The 20,654-nt window shown below is 43.3% G+C and overlaps 1 protein-coding gene across 3 annotated transcripts in view; it reads right to left on the bottom strand.

Annotated features, from left to right (window-relative positions):
* Positions 1–248: 248 nt before the first annotated feature.
* Positions 249–20,654, bottom strand: part of LOC101740966 (pregnancy zone protein) — a 36,935-nt gene continuing 16,529 nt past the window's right edge. For all 3 annotated transcript variants that reach the window (XM_038017695.2, XM_038017694.2, XM_062673865.1), the window contains 17 exons: positions 18,960–19,185; positions 17,100–17,275; positions 16,468–16,614; positions 14,940–15,047; positions 13,628–13,818; positions 13,030–13,112; positions 12,121–12,239; positions 11,348–11,486; positions 10,564–10,688; positions 9,589–9,711; positions 8,584–8,941; positions 7,930–8,075; positions 5,831–6,014; positions 4,537–4,697; positions 3,936–4,053; positions 3,283–3,473; positions 249–2,846 (listed from right to left, as the gene is read on the bottom strand). In XM_038017695.2, the coding sequence (XP_037873623.1) occupies positions 2,145–2,846; positions 3,283–3,473; positions 3,936–4,053; positions 4,537–4,697; positions 5,831–6,014; positions 7,930–8,075; positions 8,584–8,941; positions 9,589–9,711; positions 10,564–10,688; positions 11,348–11,486; positions 12,121–12,239; positions 13,030–13,112; positions 13,628–13,818; positions 14,940–15,047; positions 16,468–16,614; positions 17,100–17,275; positions 18,960–19,185 (3,297 nt within the window). In that variant the 3' untranslated portion in view covers positions 249–2,144. The remainder of the gene's footprint in view (positions 2,847–3,282; positions 3,474–3,935; positions 4,054–4,536; positions 4,698–5,830; positions 6,015–7,929; positions 8,076–8,583; positions 8,942–9,588; positions 9,712–10,563; positions 10,689–11,347; positions 11,487–12,120; positions 12,240–13,029; positions 13,113–13,627; positions 13,819–14,939; positions 15,048–16,467; positions 16,615–17,099; positions 17,276–18,959; positions 19,186–20,654) is intronic.

Raw genomic sequence — 20,654 nt, 5'->3', positions numbered from 1 at the left:
GGCTCTTGCTAGGGTTCGTGTTTGCAACGTCATCAGGTTTGAGCCCCGTGAGCTCACCTACTAAAGTTAGGGTTACGCTGAAATAGCCACTAGGGCTATCAGCTTAGGCAGGAAAAAAAAAAAAAAAAAGCTGTATACTCATCTAAATTCCAAGGTAATATAATGAAGTCTTAAAATTACAAAACGTGGCAGTCACGTGTCAACATTGCATTGCCTAGGCTTCCGTAGGTTAAAAAAAAACAACACAATTTTAGTAAAAAGTTTTTATTCACAGCCTATATAATATATTTTTCTTTTTAAGTTGCAATGAAAATAAATACGTCCTTATTAAGTAATCGGTTTAAATAAGTGTGATTATAGCTAAATTGTTTTACATCCTATCCCTATGCGAACTTAAGGATAAATTTTGTTGGAGTTATCGACAGTGCGACGACCGCACGATAAGTCGGACACGAAGTTAGTAGCATTTAGATACGTCACGAGTTTATTGCTTTAATTAAACACGTTTTCAATCATTGACGCATAGAGTAAGATTATATATAACCTAACATTATATAACATAGCACCGCTTCGTAAATCGATATAAGTGTCGTGCCGAAGTATACTTTATGTTGATTTTATTTAAACCTACCCGCTCCGTGTAAATAAATATTAAGGATTTTTTAGTTCATCATATCGACAGGTGAAAGCTTGTATTGTTTAAGCGACATTTTTGCAACTTCAAAGGAACATTTAAAGTTTAAAATTTTGAAAATAATATCGTAGCAAAAAAGTTCTCCACGTATTTGAGTGGGGTAAACTTAATTGAAGTTCAATTATGAACGAATTGTTAATGCTAATCTATACATATAAATAAAATTGGAGTGTCTGTTTGTAATATTGAAATAACAGCTTTTTACTACATGCATATTATTATGAATATATTTATATATACCGTACATACACCAAAATAATTTTTTTTACAATTTTGGTCCGTCTGTTTGTTCCGGCTAATCTTTGGAACGGATGGACCGATTTTGACGAGATTTTCACTGATAGGTAGCTGATGATATAAGGAGTAACTTTTTTTAGACTGGCTTTGCCCCGTGGCGTCACCCGCGGTACGACAATAACCGCGGGTAACATCGCGGGACTCAGCTATCAGTAATAAAATTTAATGTTTCCGAAGCGAAGCGAGGGGGTCGCTAGTATATAAATAAAACTAATCTATAATTACAAAGATAAATGTCGCTTATTAAGCGAAATGTCGCTTAAACCAAATAGCTTTTCAGCTTATTTATTATCTATGTATTTATTAATAGTATTAAAAACTAAATAAATGCGAATAGAGGTTTCTGTGTACACAATGTCGTTGTCGAGCCTAGCTAACCGACAATCACTAGGTCTAGTCCGAATCAATCTTATACTATAGTGTAATCTTTTTAAAATCGTTATCGCTAGTAAGTTGCGCGCTGATCGTCAGTTTGTATTAAGCTAATCGTAACTACGGTGCATAGAGGGAAAATGTCACCAACTTTTTTATTTTTTATTTTTCTTATTTTTATTTTCTCGTGAATCTTAAGCATGAAATTAATATTACTTTTACACTAATTTACGTAAATGATCCGAAATGTCGAAAAATAAATACAATGACAAAAAAAAATACGAGATTAATCCTTACAAGTAGTTTTTAATTACCTATATTCTTTGATATTATCAAAGCCCGCTTTAAAAAGCTTGACAGTTGAAACACGTTATTATATATAAATAGATAAATTAAATGTTAAATCTATTTATTTGTGTGTTTATTGGCTACTTTTAGGATTAGTTACTGAAGCTCTTAAATACTTCAAAATGAATAATACCGCCCTTTTTGAGTCATTACGAAAATTCAATCATATTATATTATTATGTATTTATAGGTTGTCCTACCTATGATGTTCGGTAGACATAAGGATGATCGTAACCATCCGTGTGACAGGAAAAAATAGGTAGAAATAGCAAAGAAAGTTCCACTAGCAAGGACTTCAACACTAGCGAAATGTTACCAACATCCAAGTATTTTACACTTAGTCTCTTAATGTTCAATAACTATAAATAGATTAATATAAATACTACAGTCTTAAAATCTTTAAGTAAATCCATTAATTTTTGTTCAATTTCAATTAATTGGAGCCGTAATTTTGTCTTTTTAAATGTCTAGAATTACTATTACTATTAAGGTAGTATTCTCTTCTTTCTATGCTTTGGGGTGAATTAAAATTATTTGTTGGCAACACAAAGTTTTGTGGTGGCAACACTATCGTTGGCACCGGCCCTTCCACACCGGAGGGCACATCTAAATCTTTTTCGCTGTCAATTACATGGAATTGCGATAAATTCGGATTGTCAACCGAAGTTGCCATGTCACTTCCAATATCACTGTCAATATTACTTTCCTTTACTGTATATTTTGTGTTATTATTTTTCTTGATATGAGTATCAAAATGTTCAATGCTCCTATTTAACATGGATATACCTTTAATCAACTCTGAAGCGGCCAATTTGTGATCTACAAACGTTTTACTGTCATTAAAACTACCGCTACAATTAATTTTGAAATTATCTATTTTACTACTATTCGGTACGGACTCGAAATTACTGGCAACACTGTCGCTTACGTCATCAGTTCTCTTGACGAGGTTCTCGTAGACGTAGAGCGGGTCATCGAGCGGTATCCCGTCGGGGATGTCCTCGAAGCTGTACTCGTCGGTGATGAGGATCTCGCTCCCCGGAGACTTGGCCTTGGTGAACAGGTTGTCCGAATTGTGGTAGTCGTTCGTCTCCGGGGAGACCGGCGGCGGACAGTCTTCGGGTATTGTGAACATCTACAGAACGAACTTGGTTTAAAACGTGTTTTTGTTAAGTTAAATAAAGCAAAATATTATTCAAAATTTAGAGAGAGATAGATAGAAAGTGAGACACACACAAGAGAGAGGGAGAGACAGATATAGAGAGGCCACCGATCGGAGATCATCGCACCACCTTTTTTTTTATATTTATTCCTGAGGTGGCTGTACGAGCTCAAAGCCCATATGGTATTAAGTGGTTACTGGAGTCCATAGATATCCACAACGTAAATGCGCCACCCACCTTGAGATATAAGTTCTAAGGCCTCAAGTATAGTTACAACGGCTGCCCCACCCTTCAAGCAGAAACGCATTACTGCTTCACGGCAGAAACAGGCGGGGTGGTATACCTACCCGCGCGGACTCACAAGAGGTCCTACCACCAGTAATACAAGAGGTACCACCAGTTAGTTACCTGGGTGTCGTTGACGGCGGGCCGGTAGTAGTCCCGCAGGCGCGCGTGTCCGGGCCGGGTCCGGGCGGCGGGCCCCACCGCGTGCAGCCGGTAGCAGCGGCGCGGCGCCCCCCCGGCCCCCCACCCGCCCGCCGCGCCCAGGTACAGCGTCGCCCGCCCGCCGCCCGCAGACACCTCTATGCGGCGGAGTACTGGGGGAACACGCGAACTTACAAATGTGTCTGATCTAAACGTATTACAACTTGTATTTAGATATATATTTTATTGCGTAGATGAGGTCTATAGGCCTCATACCGTGAATGTCGAGACAAGTCGAAGTCGCAATCGTATAAAGGCTGGGTCACCCTCCTAACTGGAACAAAAGGCTGGTTCATGCTAGAAATAGAATCTGGTACTTTACACTATGTACCCACGATGGTTTATCATGTCACCACCAATGTGTGCCAGTTGGCGAATATACTGATATTACACTCACCAACACCAACACACACACTCACTCACACGCACGCACGCAAGCACGCACATGCGCACGCACAGCACTCTGCTGCTCGATCTTCTTGAAATCCTTTAGTCGCCTTCAAAGCCACCCACTGGAAAGGCATGGTAGTGCTATTTTAGACTGACACCAAACACCACAGCATCAAGTAACTTACACGTCTCAGACTTGTGAAGCTGCGAATACAGTCGTGCAGCGTCCGCTCCGAACCCTGAGGGTAGGCTGACCTCCAGCAGCGCCATCTCGGGGAAGTCACCGCTCCACAGCACACAGACCTGGAAAGAAGTAGTTTATGGTTTCCTAAGTCGGACAAACGGACACACGCTCCTGTATGGAGACCACGGGCCGTTAACCTAAGTGAAGACATTACAAGGACGAAATTCCGTGTGAATTAAAAGAATGGGTTTCGTATCTTTTAATTCTGTATTTAAAACAATTATCCTCTCGTATCGTCGTGGACCACTTGCGAGTCCGCACGAGTAGGTACCGCCACCCTGCCTATTCCTGCCGTGAAGCAGTAACGCGTTTCGGTTTGAAGGGTGAGGCAGCCGTTGTAACTATACTAAGACCTTAGGGCTCCAGTAACCACTTAACACTAGGTGGGCTGTGAGCTCGTCTACCCATCTAAGTAAACCTACCACCAGTAAAAAAATCTCATAGATGGCGCTGTATTAAACTGTCCCTATGGACTTATTTTTTCGTTTCATCGAGTCTGAAATCACAACGTTTCTAAATTTCCATCAAATTCAATAGGCGACCTCTACGACGGCGGCGCAGAAGCAGAAGGTGGTGTTGGCGTCGCAGTCGAAGGGTCCGTCGGTGCGCACGGACACCTGCACGAGCAGCCGCTTGTCGTGCAGCTCGTCCGACTGCAGCGTGCTGTGGGAGCGCGTCGCCTGCACCAGCGCGCACCCCGACCCTGTGTGCACGGAGCTTTACTTAACGCACTTACTTACTCAACGACTGGTACTTTAATACGCTTTATATTAGCTTCAGACGTATGTATGTTTGTAACTGACTCCTTTAGACGAGATTTTGACCCACTTTAAACGGTCAGATTTCATTCAGACCTTGTAGATTTATCGAGGACAGATGACAACTCAATATTAAAAAAAATATGAAAGAAAAAATGGAAAAATTTAAATTCAACTAAAAAATGAAAGAAAAATAATCATAGTTTAAAAAATAAACACGCTTTATATAACATTCAACTAAAAAATTGAAAATAAGTTTTAATAAAAGACAATGGCCATTTTCTTAGGGCGTTTGGGCCCTTAAAAAAGTTGTCGGGTCATGATGGTTTTAACTTAATTTGATAGACAAAGAAATATCGTTTCATATTAAGAAAACGATTTTTATATTCTCTCCCAGGTTTAAGAGAAATCTGTTTTTTCTGCAGATAAAATTAAGTTGTTAATTGTTTTCTTCGAAATCAATTATCGCTCTCATCATTATTTACAGTATTAAATAAGTTAATTGTGGTTAATGTTGAGAAATAAGCCCTTACGTACATTTTATTATTATTATATCCTCATAATAATAATAAAATGAAATGAAAATCCGGAAGCCGGCAACGATATTGTTGTTGTTGTTTTTAAATTCGCCAATAAGCAGGCAAAGAGCGTAGCCTATACAGACTAGTCTGTCGTATTTTTTTTTTTGTTTCAATTAAAAGCTGGTGTATCTATTTTTATTGCTTTTTGGGAGTTTTGACGTCAACTCGACACGCTCACTCAATAGCACATTGAGTGAGCGTGAATTTCCGCAGAACTTTTATCTTGAAAAAAAAAACAGTCACTGCTATGTTAGCTTTATTCTAATGCCTCAATAATCGTGAACAACGATTTTATAAACTTATATATTTTTTTTTATATTTTATAAAATTTTATAAGTTTTAACTTTATATATAGCCCCCATGAAAAAGCTTGTTTATTTAAATATTTTTTTTCAGTTTTACCCCCCAAAATTTCATTTTACCCCATTTGGGGTAATCTACCCCGGTTCCCCGACCGCTGCATTATATGTATATATGCGAGACTCAACATATCTGACCTTCAACGATAACGCTGAGCTTGTCGGCCGGACCCAGCTTCATGAGGTCTGGTACCCTGGAGCCAGGCGTCAGCCTCGTGCTCGCACTCATCTTGTTGGTTTGTGCCACTATCGTCAAGTTTGTTTGCGTCTTCGGCAAGAGAGAGGACCAGGCTATCAGAGCTTCCAGCGCCACTAAAGTGTCCTGCAAGATCAATTAGGGGCTGAATTGTAACAAGATTTTCACTAGTAAGCTTGAAGTCCTAGCGGCCTAAAGGATAAGACGCCCTGTGCACTCGTATGGAGTGGTGCGACCGTGCCAGGGTTCGAATCCCACAGACAGGTACCAATTTTTCGGATGAAATATGAAAACACACATCCACAAATGATTTCAACGATGTAGGCATAGCATTGTGTAAATAAAATGGGGCCCGACAAATTATTTGGGAAATTTCTGAGGTTATGGCGTATTGTGAGCCTGGATGGGTAGGTGTTACTACCCTGTCATACTTGGGTGAGAAACGATCTGTAGATCCCAGTTTCAAGAGTGGAATGATGAATAAAGAGCCTGGGACAGATTACACTCTGTCATCTGGTTCCAAGCTAGAAGTCCCTAGAAGATCCCAATTTTTTTATTGCTTAGATGGATGGACGATCTCATCGCCTGGTGTTAAATGGTTATCGGAGCCCATAGACATCTACAACAGTAATGCCGCCACCTCAAAGTGGGTGCCGCATTTACGTTGTGGATGTCTATGGGCTCCAGTAGCCACTTAACATCAGGTGGGCTGTGAGCTCGTCCACACATCTAGGCAATAAAAAAAAAACCCACCTTGAGATATGAGTTCTAAGGTCTCAGTATATACATAGTTACAACGGCTGCCTCACCCTTCAAACCGAAATGCATTACTGCTTCACGGCAGAAATAGGCGGGGCGGTGGTACCTACCCGTGCGGACTCACAAGAGGTCCTACCACCAGTAATCTTATCTTCGGTACAAAATATAAAATCTGTACTTTTCCCTCTTCCAATACCGTCTTTACCATAAGGGCACACGGGGCCCGTGCCCAGGGCCCCCATTCTCAGGGGGCCCCCAAGGACCGACAATTTCTCTCACACATTTATTCGGTTTCCGTTACCGTGATCGTAACCAAAAAACCAGCAGCATTCTAATATCATTAATGACATATTATATCATACCGTATTTGATTACCTATAATAAATGGTCATACTCAGTAAAAAAATGTTATTATAATTAGCTTTTTTTACTTTCCAAAAGGGCCTCAAATTCTTGTGTGCCCAAGGGCCCCAGCCTAATTTAAGACGTCCCTGCCCTCCTACCTCCTTTTCTAGCACCTGGAGGATCATCCGACATGTACAGTAGGCACGCGAGTTCATGTCCATCCTAAGGAATGCGGTAGTGCTGTGACCTCGTTAAGTATGGTAATGTCGATAATAACTACCGATTTAGTCAACAGCTGTCAATTTGGTTTAATGTAATTTAAGGTATTTTTGCTACACATGAAATAAAATAAATGTGATGAGTAATTACTTGTTTATTTCGAATAGAGAAAAATATTTTTTAAATTCCAATTCAATCACTATCAAATGAAAAGACAACCGACAGATCAGTATGTATCTTTTTTCAGTAGTTTTTTTTCTATCTGAACTTGTTGGAAGAGGAGTAGTCATGGTTAGATAACACAATAGCGTTAGCGTAAATTTTCGATATCGATAAGCGCGCGTCACAACCGTCAAGGACAACATTCGACGTCAGACAAATGCGGGGCGGTGGGCGAAGGCGGGGCGAGCTGTCCCCCGCGCGTCGCCTCTGGCCCCGATGGACATGAACTCGCGCGCATACAGTATACATGCACGTCATAGTCAAATAGTAGCCCACCGAGTTTCTCGCCGGATCTTCTCAGTGGGTCCCGTTTCCGATCCGGTGGTAGATTGTGCGAAGCACGTCTCTTGCTAGGGTGTTCATGTTAGCAACGTCGTCAGGTTTGAGCCCGGTGAGCTCACCTACTAGTTAAGGTTACGCTGATATAGCCTCTCAAGGCTCTTAGCTTAGGTAGAAAAAGAAAAAAAGTAGGTCAAATAGTCAAAAGCAGTCTGACCTGCGTGGAGACGAATCCCCCGGTGGTGGAGCGCTGCGCGGCGAGCCAGGCCAGCGCGGGGCGGCCCCGCTCCCGCACCGCCGGCGGACTGTCCCGCAGCGCCAGCAGCGCGTACCCCGTCGCCTCCACCGTGCTGGACAGGCTGGCTGCGGACACACCGCGCACTCAGACCCTCCCCCCCAACCCCCCTTACACGTGGGGCTGGAGATCCAATCGAATCTCATGGTTACCTTGCGGCAGAAATATGCAAGACGGTAGGGCACATGCCCGTATGGTATCACAACGAAAACAAAATCTTATTGAAGTTGCAATTTATACCGAACATTTTCTCTAGTTCTATGGATGCATTTCAAAAGAGAGAGAGAGAGAGAGAGAGAGGGAGTTGAAATTTATAGCGAACATAAGTTTCTCTCGTTCAGTGGATGCATTAATAATCCAAGAGAAAAAGAGAGAGAGGGAGAGTTGAACAAAATTTAATATAAAATATATGAATATTAATAATAACAGGAGATTGTTCTCCCATATTTTGAGATCAATTAAAAGAACCAGTGACTGTCCTAGATATCTTCAAGTCTACCGATTTCTAAGTCCATTGCAAACAATAACATTGCTAGCATTAATCACGACAGTACAGAGACCGTCAGCAATACTTACTGGTCTCCCACCACATAAACTCTCCACTTCTCTTGGCCATCTTCAATAACTCCAACACCTCCCTCAACTCTTCATCTTCCATCAGCCCCTCAGCTTTCCTTCCATCCCAAGTCCACGCCTCATTGGTTTGCCTCAAGTCCTCTTCATATCGCTTCAGCCTCATATAGGCGTAGGACAGCAAAGCGTGGGCATATATCTTGTTGGGGCTCTTGGATTTGTGCGGGGGGAGAGCTCGGAGACAGGAGAGGGAGTTTCGGAGGAGTTTGAAGGAGAGAGGGGAATTGATTTCCACTAGAGACGTGACGACATAAGCCGTTAACGCTATGTTGGCTATTTCTCCTTCTACGTTCAGACCTCCCTGGAGTCAAAAACATTTGGGTCTTACATTTTTGGTCTACAGTACTTGAGGATTCATCATCCGGAGTAGTGTTCCTTGAATAGTATACTAACATACTGGGATTACGGTCCATACCAGATTTGATTGACAGTAAAGAGCATTGTGAGCCCGCACGGACCGGTACCACCGCCCTGCACATTGGCTCGTGATGCCATTTACTAACGTAACTATACTGAGACGTTAGAACTCATATCTCAAGATGGGTGGCGGCATTTACGTTGTAGATGTCTATGGGCTTCGATAACCACTTAACACCAGGTGGGCTGTGAGCTCGACAATATATCTATGCAATATACATAAAAAACTTTTTTTTATTAGTGGTAGAACCTCTTGTGAGTCCGCACGGGTAGGTACCACAGCCCTGCCTGTTTCTGCAGTAAAGCAGTAATGCGTTTCGGTTTGAAGGGTGTGGCAGCCGTTGTAACTATACTTGAGACCTTAGAACTTATATCTCAAGGTGGGTGACGCATTTACGTTGTGGATGTCTATGGGCTCCAGTAACCACTTAACACCACCCATCTGGTGGGCTGCGAGCTCATCCACCCATCTAAGAAATAAAATAAAAAAAACTTCTGGTCGTAAATAGAGCTGGTGTATTTTTAGTTTACCTTGAGTTCCCTGTGGAAGACCTGACCTTCGTTCCGGAAGCAGCCGTTCTCCATCTGCTGGTGAGTGAGCCACTGCTCGGCTCGGTCCAGCGCGGGGGGAGGCGGCAGGTTCGGCCACAGCACCTACGAGTGGGATTAGGCGGTCATTTCATTAATTAAATAAATTAATGGCCCAACGAAATCCTGACAACTTGGAAAAATTAATAGTTGTAGGTCACGTGGAAGGAAAGGGAAGTCGAGGAAGATTGTCAACCAGGTGGACGGACATTATCAAGGAGGCCACAAACACCAGCGTCCCGGGCGCCATTAAGCAGGCCGAATGCAGGCAACATTGGAGGAAGCTGGTGCAAAAAGTAGACCAAGGTGGTCACGACCCTCAGTAATGAGGAAGCGACGAAGAAGAAGACTGATGCTCTAGACGGGCTAATTTTTAGGGTCGCTATTTTAAAATTCATTCATCCACAATATCATTTATAACAGAAAAATACTGAAGGATTGGTAATAGACTGCTGATACCATGGCCAAAATGAGGCGTGCGAGAGAGACATCTAGATATTACTATCGCACTCTTACATGTTTGAAATATTATTAGATGTCTCGTCATAATTTCAGAAAAGAACTTAAGCCTCAAGAGATATTGAAAAAGAAAACAGACGGAAGATTAGGCGATGAAGAAATTTCATATATAGGTATAAAGGTGTAGGTATAAAAACGTCAACTTAAGACTGCTTAAGATAAATCTAGATAGGTAGGTCTATTGTTAGTACACAAATCAAATCTTCTTCGAACGAGGCTTGTGGAGAGTATTGAGCGGTAGGCAGGGGCTGGGCTCTGCCCCTGGCATTGCTGAAGTCCATGGGTGACGGTACCCACTCACCATCAGGTGGGCTGTATGCTCGTCTGCCTACAAGGGCATTAAAAAAATGTATGTTGAATAGACTGAGTTGTGCAGAGTGTACAAGATTACCAACTGACTTTGTGAGCTTTCTTCATGTATCTCAAGGCGAAGGCCGTGAGCCACGTCGAAGACGTTGAATCAGAAGCTCCGAAAGCACTAAACCCTCCACTGGGATGGATATACTGCAGTTGGCGATTGAATCCTGAAAAGTTTTTGGTGAATCACGGCCCTCCACGGACCCCACCCCCCCGTCCCATGCGGCAGACCGTTGATGGAACACACATCACAACGTGAACACTGCTGCATATCTTGGGACGTGGGTCTACTGAGCTGGGTACTCACCTAGCCGTGTAGCACGTAACGTAACAGATACAGTATCCAGTGAGTACGTAGGCACGAGCCCGCTGCGAGCCGCTCGCGGAAGGAGCGCAGCAAGCTCGCAGTGACCCGCTGAGTGGCGGTATCACTGCGAACACAAAGGCGGTTCGCAGTGTGCTCGTGGCAGCTCGTAGCTAGATACGCTGTGGACCGTGGACAAGTCGTACCCACTTGCAGGTTGATACAGTATCTGTTTCATTACGTGCTACACAGCTAGATGAGTACCCAGCTCTGGAGGTGGGGCGCGATGTGGGCATGCCATACCCATGCAGCATTAAGCCTCCTCGAGCCATCGGCCGCGGAGTAGTTATTCTTCAAAGGTGGAACAGAAGTTATAGTATAGAATTAACACTTCGATCTCGAGGTGGGTGGCGACGTTCATACTGTGGTGGGCTTCGACACGCAACACTAGGTGCTGGATTCATTCTCCAGGAGTCTGAAGGGATCATTGCACAGACGTGAATATCGAAAACATTAGATCACCTCTGAGGACGTGTTCCCGGGCTGCCGTGGCCGCCCCGGACCTGGGGTCCAGCTGCTCCAGAGCCAGAAGGTTAGTGGCCAGTCTGGCCATGTTCTGCTCTCCACATCCCCGGGGTAGCTGCACTAATGCATCAGCATCCTGAATCCGACAGTAACAAGGGTTAGTGCGTTTTGTTGGCCTGCAGGGAGTCAGTACATATATAATGCGTTGTGAGCTTTTACGATTCGATACGAAAAGCTTTTTAATGTCCTTGTAGGCAGACGAGCTTATGGGCCACCTGATGGTGAGTGGTTACCGTCGCCCATGGACTTCAGCAATGCTAGGAGCAGAGCCAAGCCGCGGCCTTTTACTTAACACTCTCCACAAGCTGCGTTTGAAGAAGGTTATGTCAAAGCGCTCAGCAAACACCGTAAAGGGGAGCTCATTCCAAAGCCGGATGGTACGTTCTTTATTGGTGGTAGGACCTCTTGTGAGTCCGCGCGGGTAGGTACCATCACCCTGCCTATTTCTGCCGTGAAGCAGTAACGCGTTTCGGTTTGAAGGGTGCGGCAGCCGTTGTAACTCTACTGAGACCTTAGAACTTAACACCAGGTGGGTTGTTAGTTCGTCGACACATCTAAAAAAAAAAGTGGAAAAAATGATCTCTGGAAACGCACTGTGGATGAACGCAGTGGCTCCAGGTAGTATGGATGAACACTACTCCGGTGGCGGGCGGTGCGATGGTAAAAGCGAAATGATACATTCTGAATACTGTTTCAAAATCGTGACTTACAGCCAATAAAGGTCCGGTGGGATCAGCAGTCGCCCACACTGTCACCTGTTCGGTTCCGGGCACGGCACGCACTTTGGGCCACAGCCACGTGATTAACGGCTTTCCTGAATCTCGGCTGTCTGTTTTAACATAAATGACATCAACATGGAACAAGGACGTTCTATGTGAGGTTCTATGAACCGGTTCGACATGTTAAATTGTTTGTAAATGTCTATATTACATTCATTACTAGCCAAACCAGACGTTTCCCATTCAGGTCCCACTGTAAGTGTTTAATGGCCACTGGTGTCCATAGACATCACAACATGGCTACTTACTCCGGGACATGAGTCTAAGTTTCAATTTATTGCTTAGATGGCTCGACGAGCTCACGGCCCACCTGAAGTTCAGTGGTTACCGGAGTCCATAGACATCTATAACTTCAATGCCACCACCCACCTTGAGAGATGAGTTGTAAGGTCTTTACAGTACAACGGCTGCCCCACCTTTTAAACCGAAACGTACTACTGCTTCACGGCAGAAATAGGCAGGGTGGTGGCACCAACAAGGGCGGACTCACAAGACGTCCTATCAACAGTAATGTTAGTCAGTTGTTACATACTTCCAACCGGAGCGCATGATTGCGTCGCGACAGATATGGACAGGACGGCGGGGTCCACCTGTGCGGGCGACGCCATTTCATTTAAGATGCATTGTGGGCCTACTCCCAGTCACTGGGCTTGGTGCAACATGTTTTATTCTTCCATACTCCTCTATCATATACCATTTCTTTATACACTTCCCTCTTACACACATCGTCTTTCACGCAATCCATCCATTTCTTCTTAGGTCTACAAATCAAATCAAATCAAATCAAATCCGGCCCACCGACACTACAGTGGAAATAGTAATAATGATCAAGATATTCACCGCTCCCGCAGAGCAGGGCCGACTTGTAGTCCTGCACGGGCGCCCCCTCGGGGTCCACCGATATCTGTATCTGCACCGCGTCGCTGTAACGAGACGTGTCACACATTCATCAATGTTCACATTCAACACCGTCGACGTCAGAGCTGTCTACCGGAGCAATGAGAAACTAATCGAAGAGAAGCCGTCTAGTGCCGTTAAAATTTTAGTTGAGTGCTTGAGTTACTCATCTATAACCAATTTATGTGTATTATCTATGCTCAGGAAGTCCCGACGGGCACGCACGACTTTTTGGCGAGAGCGCGAGGAGTGAAGTTGTGTGATTTGTTTTATTTTGTCTATTTAGTATTTCTTCAGGTTTAATTGTGTAATAACGGTGATTTATTAACTGTTTAGTATCTGTGAAAGTGCACAAATGTGGGGAAATCAAACAAATCCACTGGAAAAGTGTCAGTAAAAGACCACAATTTTACTGAGATTCATAAATTGCATTTCACTTCATATTTATTCATAAAATTAAGAGTATAAATTATAATAAGACTTGACCTAAAGGTCTTAGTTACCAGGTCATAAAATCCTTTAAAAAAAAGCGGGCACGTACCTGGCGGTGACGGCGGCGCGCCCGCAGTTCGGGTCGGGTCGCACGTTGGCGCGCACTTGCAGGCGCGAGGTCCCCGCGAGGCGAGCTTTAAGCTCCGCCCTCCCGGCGAACGACGAGCGTGCCGCGACGCAGGCCGTCTCCGTTTTCGGAGACACCTCGATATTGAGGTCTGCTGTTATGGCTATTTCAATCTGTTTGGGGTCAATATGTGGTCGGTTCAATGCACGATAACTGTGCCAGTAGTTTATGGTCCATCGGCAGTGGACTTCAAAAGACCGCTGGTTATTGCGATAAAAAAAGTTATAAAATATATCAATACAATATTAAATAAACCCATTGAGAATTGGTTCAAAATTAACCTATATGTTTTATTTCTTTGCCTGTTTCTGCGCATCCTATACTAACCTATAGTCATATTAATTAGTATTTCAATGAACTCGAGTCCAATTTGTTCTTGTCAATCGATTATTTTTGATTTTTTCTTCATGAACACCAAAGAAAAATGATATACTATATGTCATTCAATTTTAACAAATCTAATGACACCTCATAACATGAGTCATATTATGGCTCACTTCATTATGATGAATCCTTCATTAAATTTTAGATTGTAGACCGACTCAAAGAATTAGACATACGAACGGTTCAAAAACATTAGTTTTCTTTACTAATACATAATATATACTATACATATTATTATTATTTATTTTTTTTACTTCATACATGCAGTGGGGAATTTAAAACGCATTCTCAGTGGTTGTTAAGAAAATATCGTAGCAGCAGTGCTCGTGGATAAACGCAGAACAAGTCTGTTCGTTAAACCTCGACCTCATCTCTCATGTTGTCAGAATTTGGTGTTGATGATTATGATCCTCTGGTATCTGCCTTTGAAGCCGCCTACTCAATTATTTAATCACCTTCTTCTGGCTCTGCCGTCAACCGACCGACAAACGGCCGTCTGGTGTAGTGGTAAGTGACATGGCCACTACACAAGGGGGTCGCGGGTTCGAATCCCGCCAAGGGAAGATATTTGTGTATAATAAATATAAAATGTCTTTTCCAGGGTTATGGATGTATATTAAATATATTATGTATGTGTATAATAAAAACTCTTACATTTATTTCCGTTATCTGGTACCTGTAACACAAGTTCCTTACGAACTTAGCTCGGGACCAGTTAACGTGGCGTGATTGTTAGTAAATATTTATTTATTTACTCCACCACCAAATCCTGGGCTGATTTCAGTCTGGAGCGTTTGTCATAGACCCGAACATGAATAGTACTGGTGGGTTCTAAGTTAGTAGTACTTACACTGATTTGTTCGTACAAGTAGTTGAATATCCGGTATCTCATGAAGGTGACGTCACCGCGCCGCAGCCGCCGCGGGCAGTCCGCGTGGATGAACAGCTCTCGGAACACCTGGCGACGGCGCGACCGGCCGGGTCAGAACGTTCTAGAAGGGGCGACGTGTTCGCGACCAACGCTTGGCTCGTTTTTGGATGAAGACATAATGTCCAAGTTTTTTTTATAGCTTAGATGGGTGGATCCACGTCTAACTAACGTGAAACTAACATAGAGATAGGTGTTTAACCTCTTCAGGGACATCGGCACATACGTGTATGCTTTTTTTTAATAATTAAAATTTAAGTATTTAATTCTGCGCTAAATGGTCACATTTTTTAAAATGAATACTATTGCTATGTTCGTTAATAATCTATTTTCCTATTTAATTATTTTAAATATAAAATGAACAACTCGCTTTTTTATTTTATTGCTTAGATGGGTGGACGAGCTCAAAACTCACTTGGTGTTAAGTGGTTACTGGAGCCGATAGACATTTACAACGTAAATGCGCCACCCACCTTGAGATATAAGTTCTAAGATCTCAGTACAGTTACAACGGCTGTCCCAACCTTCAAACCGAAACGCATTACTGCTTCGCGGTAGAAATAGGCAGGGTGGTGGTACCTACCCGCGCGGACTCACAAGAGGTCCTACCACCAGTAAACCAAGTCTTAAATATCTATTCTTGCCTGGTTTTTTTCCCTACATAAGCTGGTAGCTTTGAGAGGCTATGCCAGCGTTACCTAACGAGTAGTTGAACTCTCGGGACTCTAACCTGGAGACGTTGCTAACACTGGCCCTAGCAAGAGCAGTGCTTCGCAGAATCTACCACCGGATCTGAACCGCGACCCACTGAGAAGATCCGGCGAGAAACTCAACAGGCTGTGTCTATGGGTTAGGTCCAAGCTTTTGTCTATCTATTTCGCATCGGAACTCGTGGTCGTCATCCGGTACTTAATACATCCTACAATCGGCTTACGATCGGGGTTTGCTGATTCACGAACCAAAGAAGACTGATGTCTGTTCTTTGGTAAGTCTCTGAGTTGCCCCTCCAATACTCAAGGGAAGAGCAATCGATGTATCAAAATATGACTTCCTAATTAAATGTGTTTATTTATGCCCAAAGTACAATAGCGGGACTTAATGCCTAAGGCGTTCTTTACCAGTCAACCAAAGGTAGTGTAGAGATTCGTTTGGTGGGTGTATTCCTTTTTGAGAAACTAAATGTTTATAGAAAACAAGTTAGTAATTACACATTTCATTGTTGAAATCTAATATTTTATTAAGCAGCTTGGTTTTTCTTCTTCGACGACCCCTCATGGAACTAGTCCATAGGAAATAATATAAACAGATATATTATATTTTAGAGAAAGCCTACTAATATTTTGTGTCTGCTGATTAAATATTTACGCAAAAACACCGAATCTAGAGCAAAAAGAATGAATAATGGAACTTAAAAACAATAGTATTTTATAATAATACGGACGATTCTCACCTGCAACACGGCGGGCGGAGATATGGCGACTCCAGTTTTGGAGACGCAGAACGCGCTGGCTTCGAACCTGGTAATGGAGTCTGGTGCTCGGGCGTTCGCTGTCGCTGTGCCGTTGGGACCGACCGACAATAGACGCCACAGCCAAGCCTGAAGATTTCAAAATGTCCCCAACGCTACCTCACTGGATCCCCGACTACTCCTTACGAGCCACGGTACTACCCAAAGAACAACTAGTCACATATGACGTGTATGCCCTGATGTTGGTGATTGGAATCCACGTCTAACTAGGCAGCGGCTTGGCTCTGCCCCTGGCATTGCTGAAGTCCATGGGCAACGGTAACCACTCACCATCAGGTGGGCCGTGTGCTCGTCTACCTACAAGGGCTACCTAAAGTAATAAATGTGAACTATATTCTATGTCGTGCTTTACGAAGGCAATAAGCAATACCTCGATCAAAAAAAAATTGCACCCTGTATGTAATTATTAAGGCCGTATAAAGCTCGTTTTGGTCTTTGTAATTTGAAAGACGAACATTAGCGTCGTATGACGACAGAGCCAAGCCGCTGCCTACCGCTTAATAATCTCCACAAGCCTTTTTTGAAGAAGGACATGTTAATACAGCTAAAGTTACTTCAGAGAAGTCGCTTCTGAGTTTGGTCCCGTCGTCCATGTTGGTGAGGGGCAGGGGGGCGGGCGCGCAGTGGCGGGTCGCGGGGAGGGCGCCCCCCACCACCCTCACCCCGGCCCCCGCCAGCCACGCGGCCGCCAGCTCCGCGCTGGAGGTCGGGAGGTCGGGTGTGTCCACGTCTTGGAGTTACAAAAGGAATTGATTAATTTAGAAATTTTGAGAATTGCACAAATTGGCATACGATTGTGTTCATAATTCAACTTCACTGAGCGGTGGTATTCACGTTGTGATGTTCATGGGCTCTAGTTACTTGTTCACTTATTTATGACAGCAAAAACTAGTGCATCTGATATTAGAATTTCTCTTAAATAATAAATACACATATATATCACTTTACGGTATTCCTATTAAAGGCTTATTGGTTTTAAGTTATTAAATTGATAATTACGAAGCGAAGTAAATTGTCCCTTCGTAATAAGGTCACACCCTACAATACTTGCATACGCCCCGTCATGACGTATGCAAGTGTAGTGTTCGCTCACGCGGCCCGCACTAACTTGAAACACCATCAAGTCATTCAATCTCGTTTTTGCAGGATAGCCATCGGAGCACCATGGTTCCTAAGGAACGTAGAACTCCATGAGCTTGATTCAGTCAGTAAGTATCTACAGTCGGCATCATTGCGCCACTTTGAGCGGCACGACATGAAAACCTTCTTGTCGTGGCCGCCAATAATTACACACCCGATCCTGTGGACCGAATGATAAATAGCTCGGGTCAACACCAAATTTGACTTTGGTTGCAAAGCATAAAATTTCGATATTTTAGATCGTAATTAGACGAAAAAAAAATACATGGCATGAAACAGTTTGCTTTTGAACTTTAATAAATTGACCACATATGAAACAAAATGTATCAGCATCGTATTTACACTTTCGTGACATTTTAAGTTTTTCTGGGCTTGTACAAAACACCTGATCGTTGTTTATGATTCGAGTGCCATCTAGTGGCACTGTGTAAACGTAAATACCCCACTCTCATAGCGCGGTTTTTTAGAAAGTATTAAAATTAATAAAAATTTATAAAAAAATTGAAAAATGAGTATTATTACTACTATAACTATCACAAAAGCAAACTTTATACCAAAAAAGGTATTTTATTTTCATTTTTGTGAATAATTAACCGAAAAAACCTAGTATAAACGTTAGGACAAAGAACGATTTTTTTTTTGTAGAGTTGTGTAGTCGACGTCGCCCTAAACACGTCATTACGGACCCTCCCGGTCCATTAACGGTGCTTTTAGGCACCACAAGCACCGGTCACTGTCCTCGCCGAACCCGTCCCTTGCAACGAAGGGCTCTACGAGTAAATAAGCCCATAGACACAGCCCACTGAGTTTCTCGCTGGATATTCTCAGTGGGTCGCGTTTCCGATTCGGTGGTAGATTCTGCGAAGCACTGCTCTTGCTAGGGCCAGTGTTAGCAACACTCCCTGTTCAGGCCCCGCGAGCCCAACTACTAGTTCGATGAATCTAGAATAATCCCTCGAGGTTACTAGAATAGGTAGAAAAAACAAAAGACAAATTTTTTTTTGCTTAGATGGGTGTACGAGCTCATAGCCCACCTGGTGCTACATGGTTACTGGAGCCCATAGACATCTACAACGTAAATGCGCCACCCACCTTAAGATATAAGTTCTAAGGTCTCAAGTATAGTAACAACGGCGGCCCCACCCTTCAAACCGAAACGCATTACTGCTTCACGGCAGAAATAAGCAGGGCGGTGGTACCTCCCGCGCGGACTCATAAGAGGTCCTACTACCAGCGTTCATTTCGTCCATTCGAACTATAAAGTTAATACTTACTTAAAAAGCAGTCTCCGGACGCGTCGTACTCCGTCAGGTTCCGATGGCCGTTGATTAGTGTGGTCAGCTCCGAGACGAGAACGTCCCTCACGGAGGGCGCGGGTGTGGGGCCCTTGGCGGCCGCGTCGAGGACCGAGAGGGCGCAGAGAGCCGGGCCGGGCGTTTCCACCCGCAGCGACGCAGTGGAGCCGGGCAAGACTTGCCGCGTCAACCACGTTGCTTCGGCCTGGCCCAAATCAAACAATGTATTTTTTTCAAGAATTTATTGTCCTTTTAGGTAGACTAGCCCACCTGATGGCGAGTGGTTACGTCGCCCATGTACGTCAGTAACGCCAGGGGCATCGCGGGAACGCTAGTAGACGTGAAACATTGATATTATTAAAGTGAAACTTCTTTAGAATCGTTGTGATTTCAAACTCGATGAAACGAAAAAATAAGTCCGTAGTGTTTTTTTAATACAGCGCCATCTATGAGATTTTTTAATACTAACGTGTATATGAAACCTCTTGTAGTGAATTTTAATTTAGGATTATACGTGAAGTTAAAATATCAATTCACAGAGGGCGTTACCTCTCATACTATAAAAGATGATTTACAATTATTTACTAATTTTAAAACGAACAACAAAATTTTACTTAGACATTTAGGATAATTGTATTTTAATTTTTGAAGGTTTCACTTCTACCACGTGTGAATTGCACACATGTACTTTTTTGTACAGGTATAGATGCTTAAAATAATTTACGACAGGAAATACATGTGGCGTAATGAAAAAGTAAAATATTCATATTTTTACGCCGGTAAGAGCAACGCCATCGGTCGTTGAATAGCAGAAACGAGTATCAAAAGAACCAGTGAAATCTAGAACGCTCGAGTGGTACAACGCCATCTATTATCAAATGGCGGAAACGCATATCGAAAATACTCGACAAGTGAGGAATGTTCTCAGTATTTCTAGGGATGTCGTATCGACTATAAAAGCATTGCAGGAATTTCACGAAGGCAGAAACAGCGAACAGATCACCTGAAGCGAAGCGGAAGAAGCGATTTACGAATTGTAAAGTGTTCTGTGAGTGTTATAAGTGTTTAATACAGCATCAATCTGTACTTCGGTAGAAATTTATCCCGACCCCCAGCGCGTAACAATATTAAGAAACAGTTGCGCATGCGCATGGCGACGCGTCGCCACACCATACACACTACTACATGTAGACTGTAAATATTCGTTTATACTATCATACAGCGCGGGGACGCGTCGCCACGGCAGCAACCGATTTTACCTGAAGCTATATAAATAAAAGATGTTTCTTATGTAAAAAAAAAAACGGGATATTCAACAATAGAATTAGTTTTAATCATGTATGCGGTTCGCGGATTGCGAAGATAATCCCAACCCGAGACGATTATATACATACATACATCATCAGCCTATAGCAGTCCACTGCTGGACATATGTCTGTCCAATTGCTCGCCACTGGGCACGACCCTCGGCTTCTCTCATCCAGTTCCCGCCAGCCACCCTGCACAGATCATCACTCCAGCGAGCCTGAAGGCGTCCTGCACTGCGTTTTCCAATTCGCGCTCTCCATCCAAGAATGCGTTTACCCCAACGGTTATCGGTTGTCCGGCTAATATGGCCAGCCCATTGCCACTTCAGCTTACTAATTCGCTGTGCCAAGTCTATAGCTTTGGTTC

Source organism: Bombyx mori, chromosome 19 (genome assembly GCF_030269925.1).
Source record: "Bombyx mori chromosome 19, ASM3026992v2".
In the NCBI taxonomy this organism is placed as follows: domain Eukaryota; kingdom Metazoa; phylum Arthropoda; class Insecta; order Lepidoptera; family Bombycidae; genus Bombyx; species Bombyx mori.
This window is presented reverse-complemented; position numbering and strand designations above follow the sequence as displayed.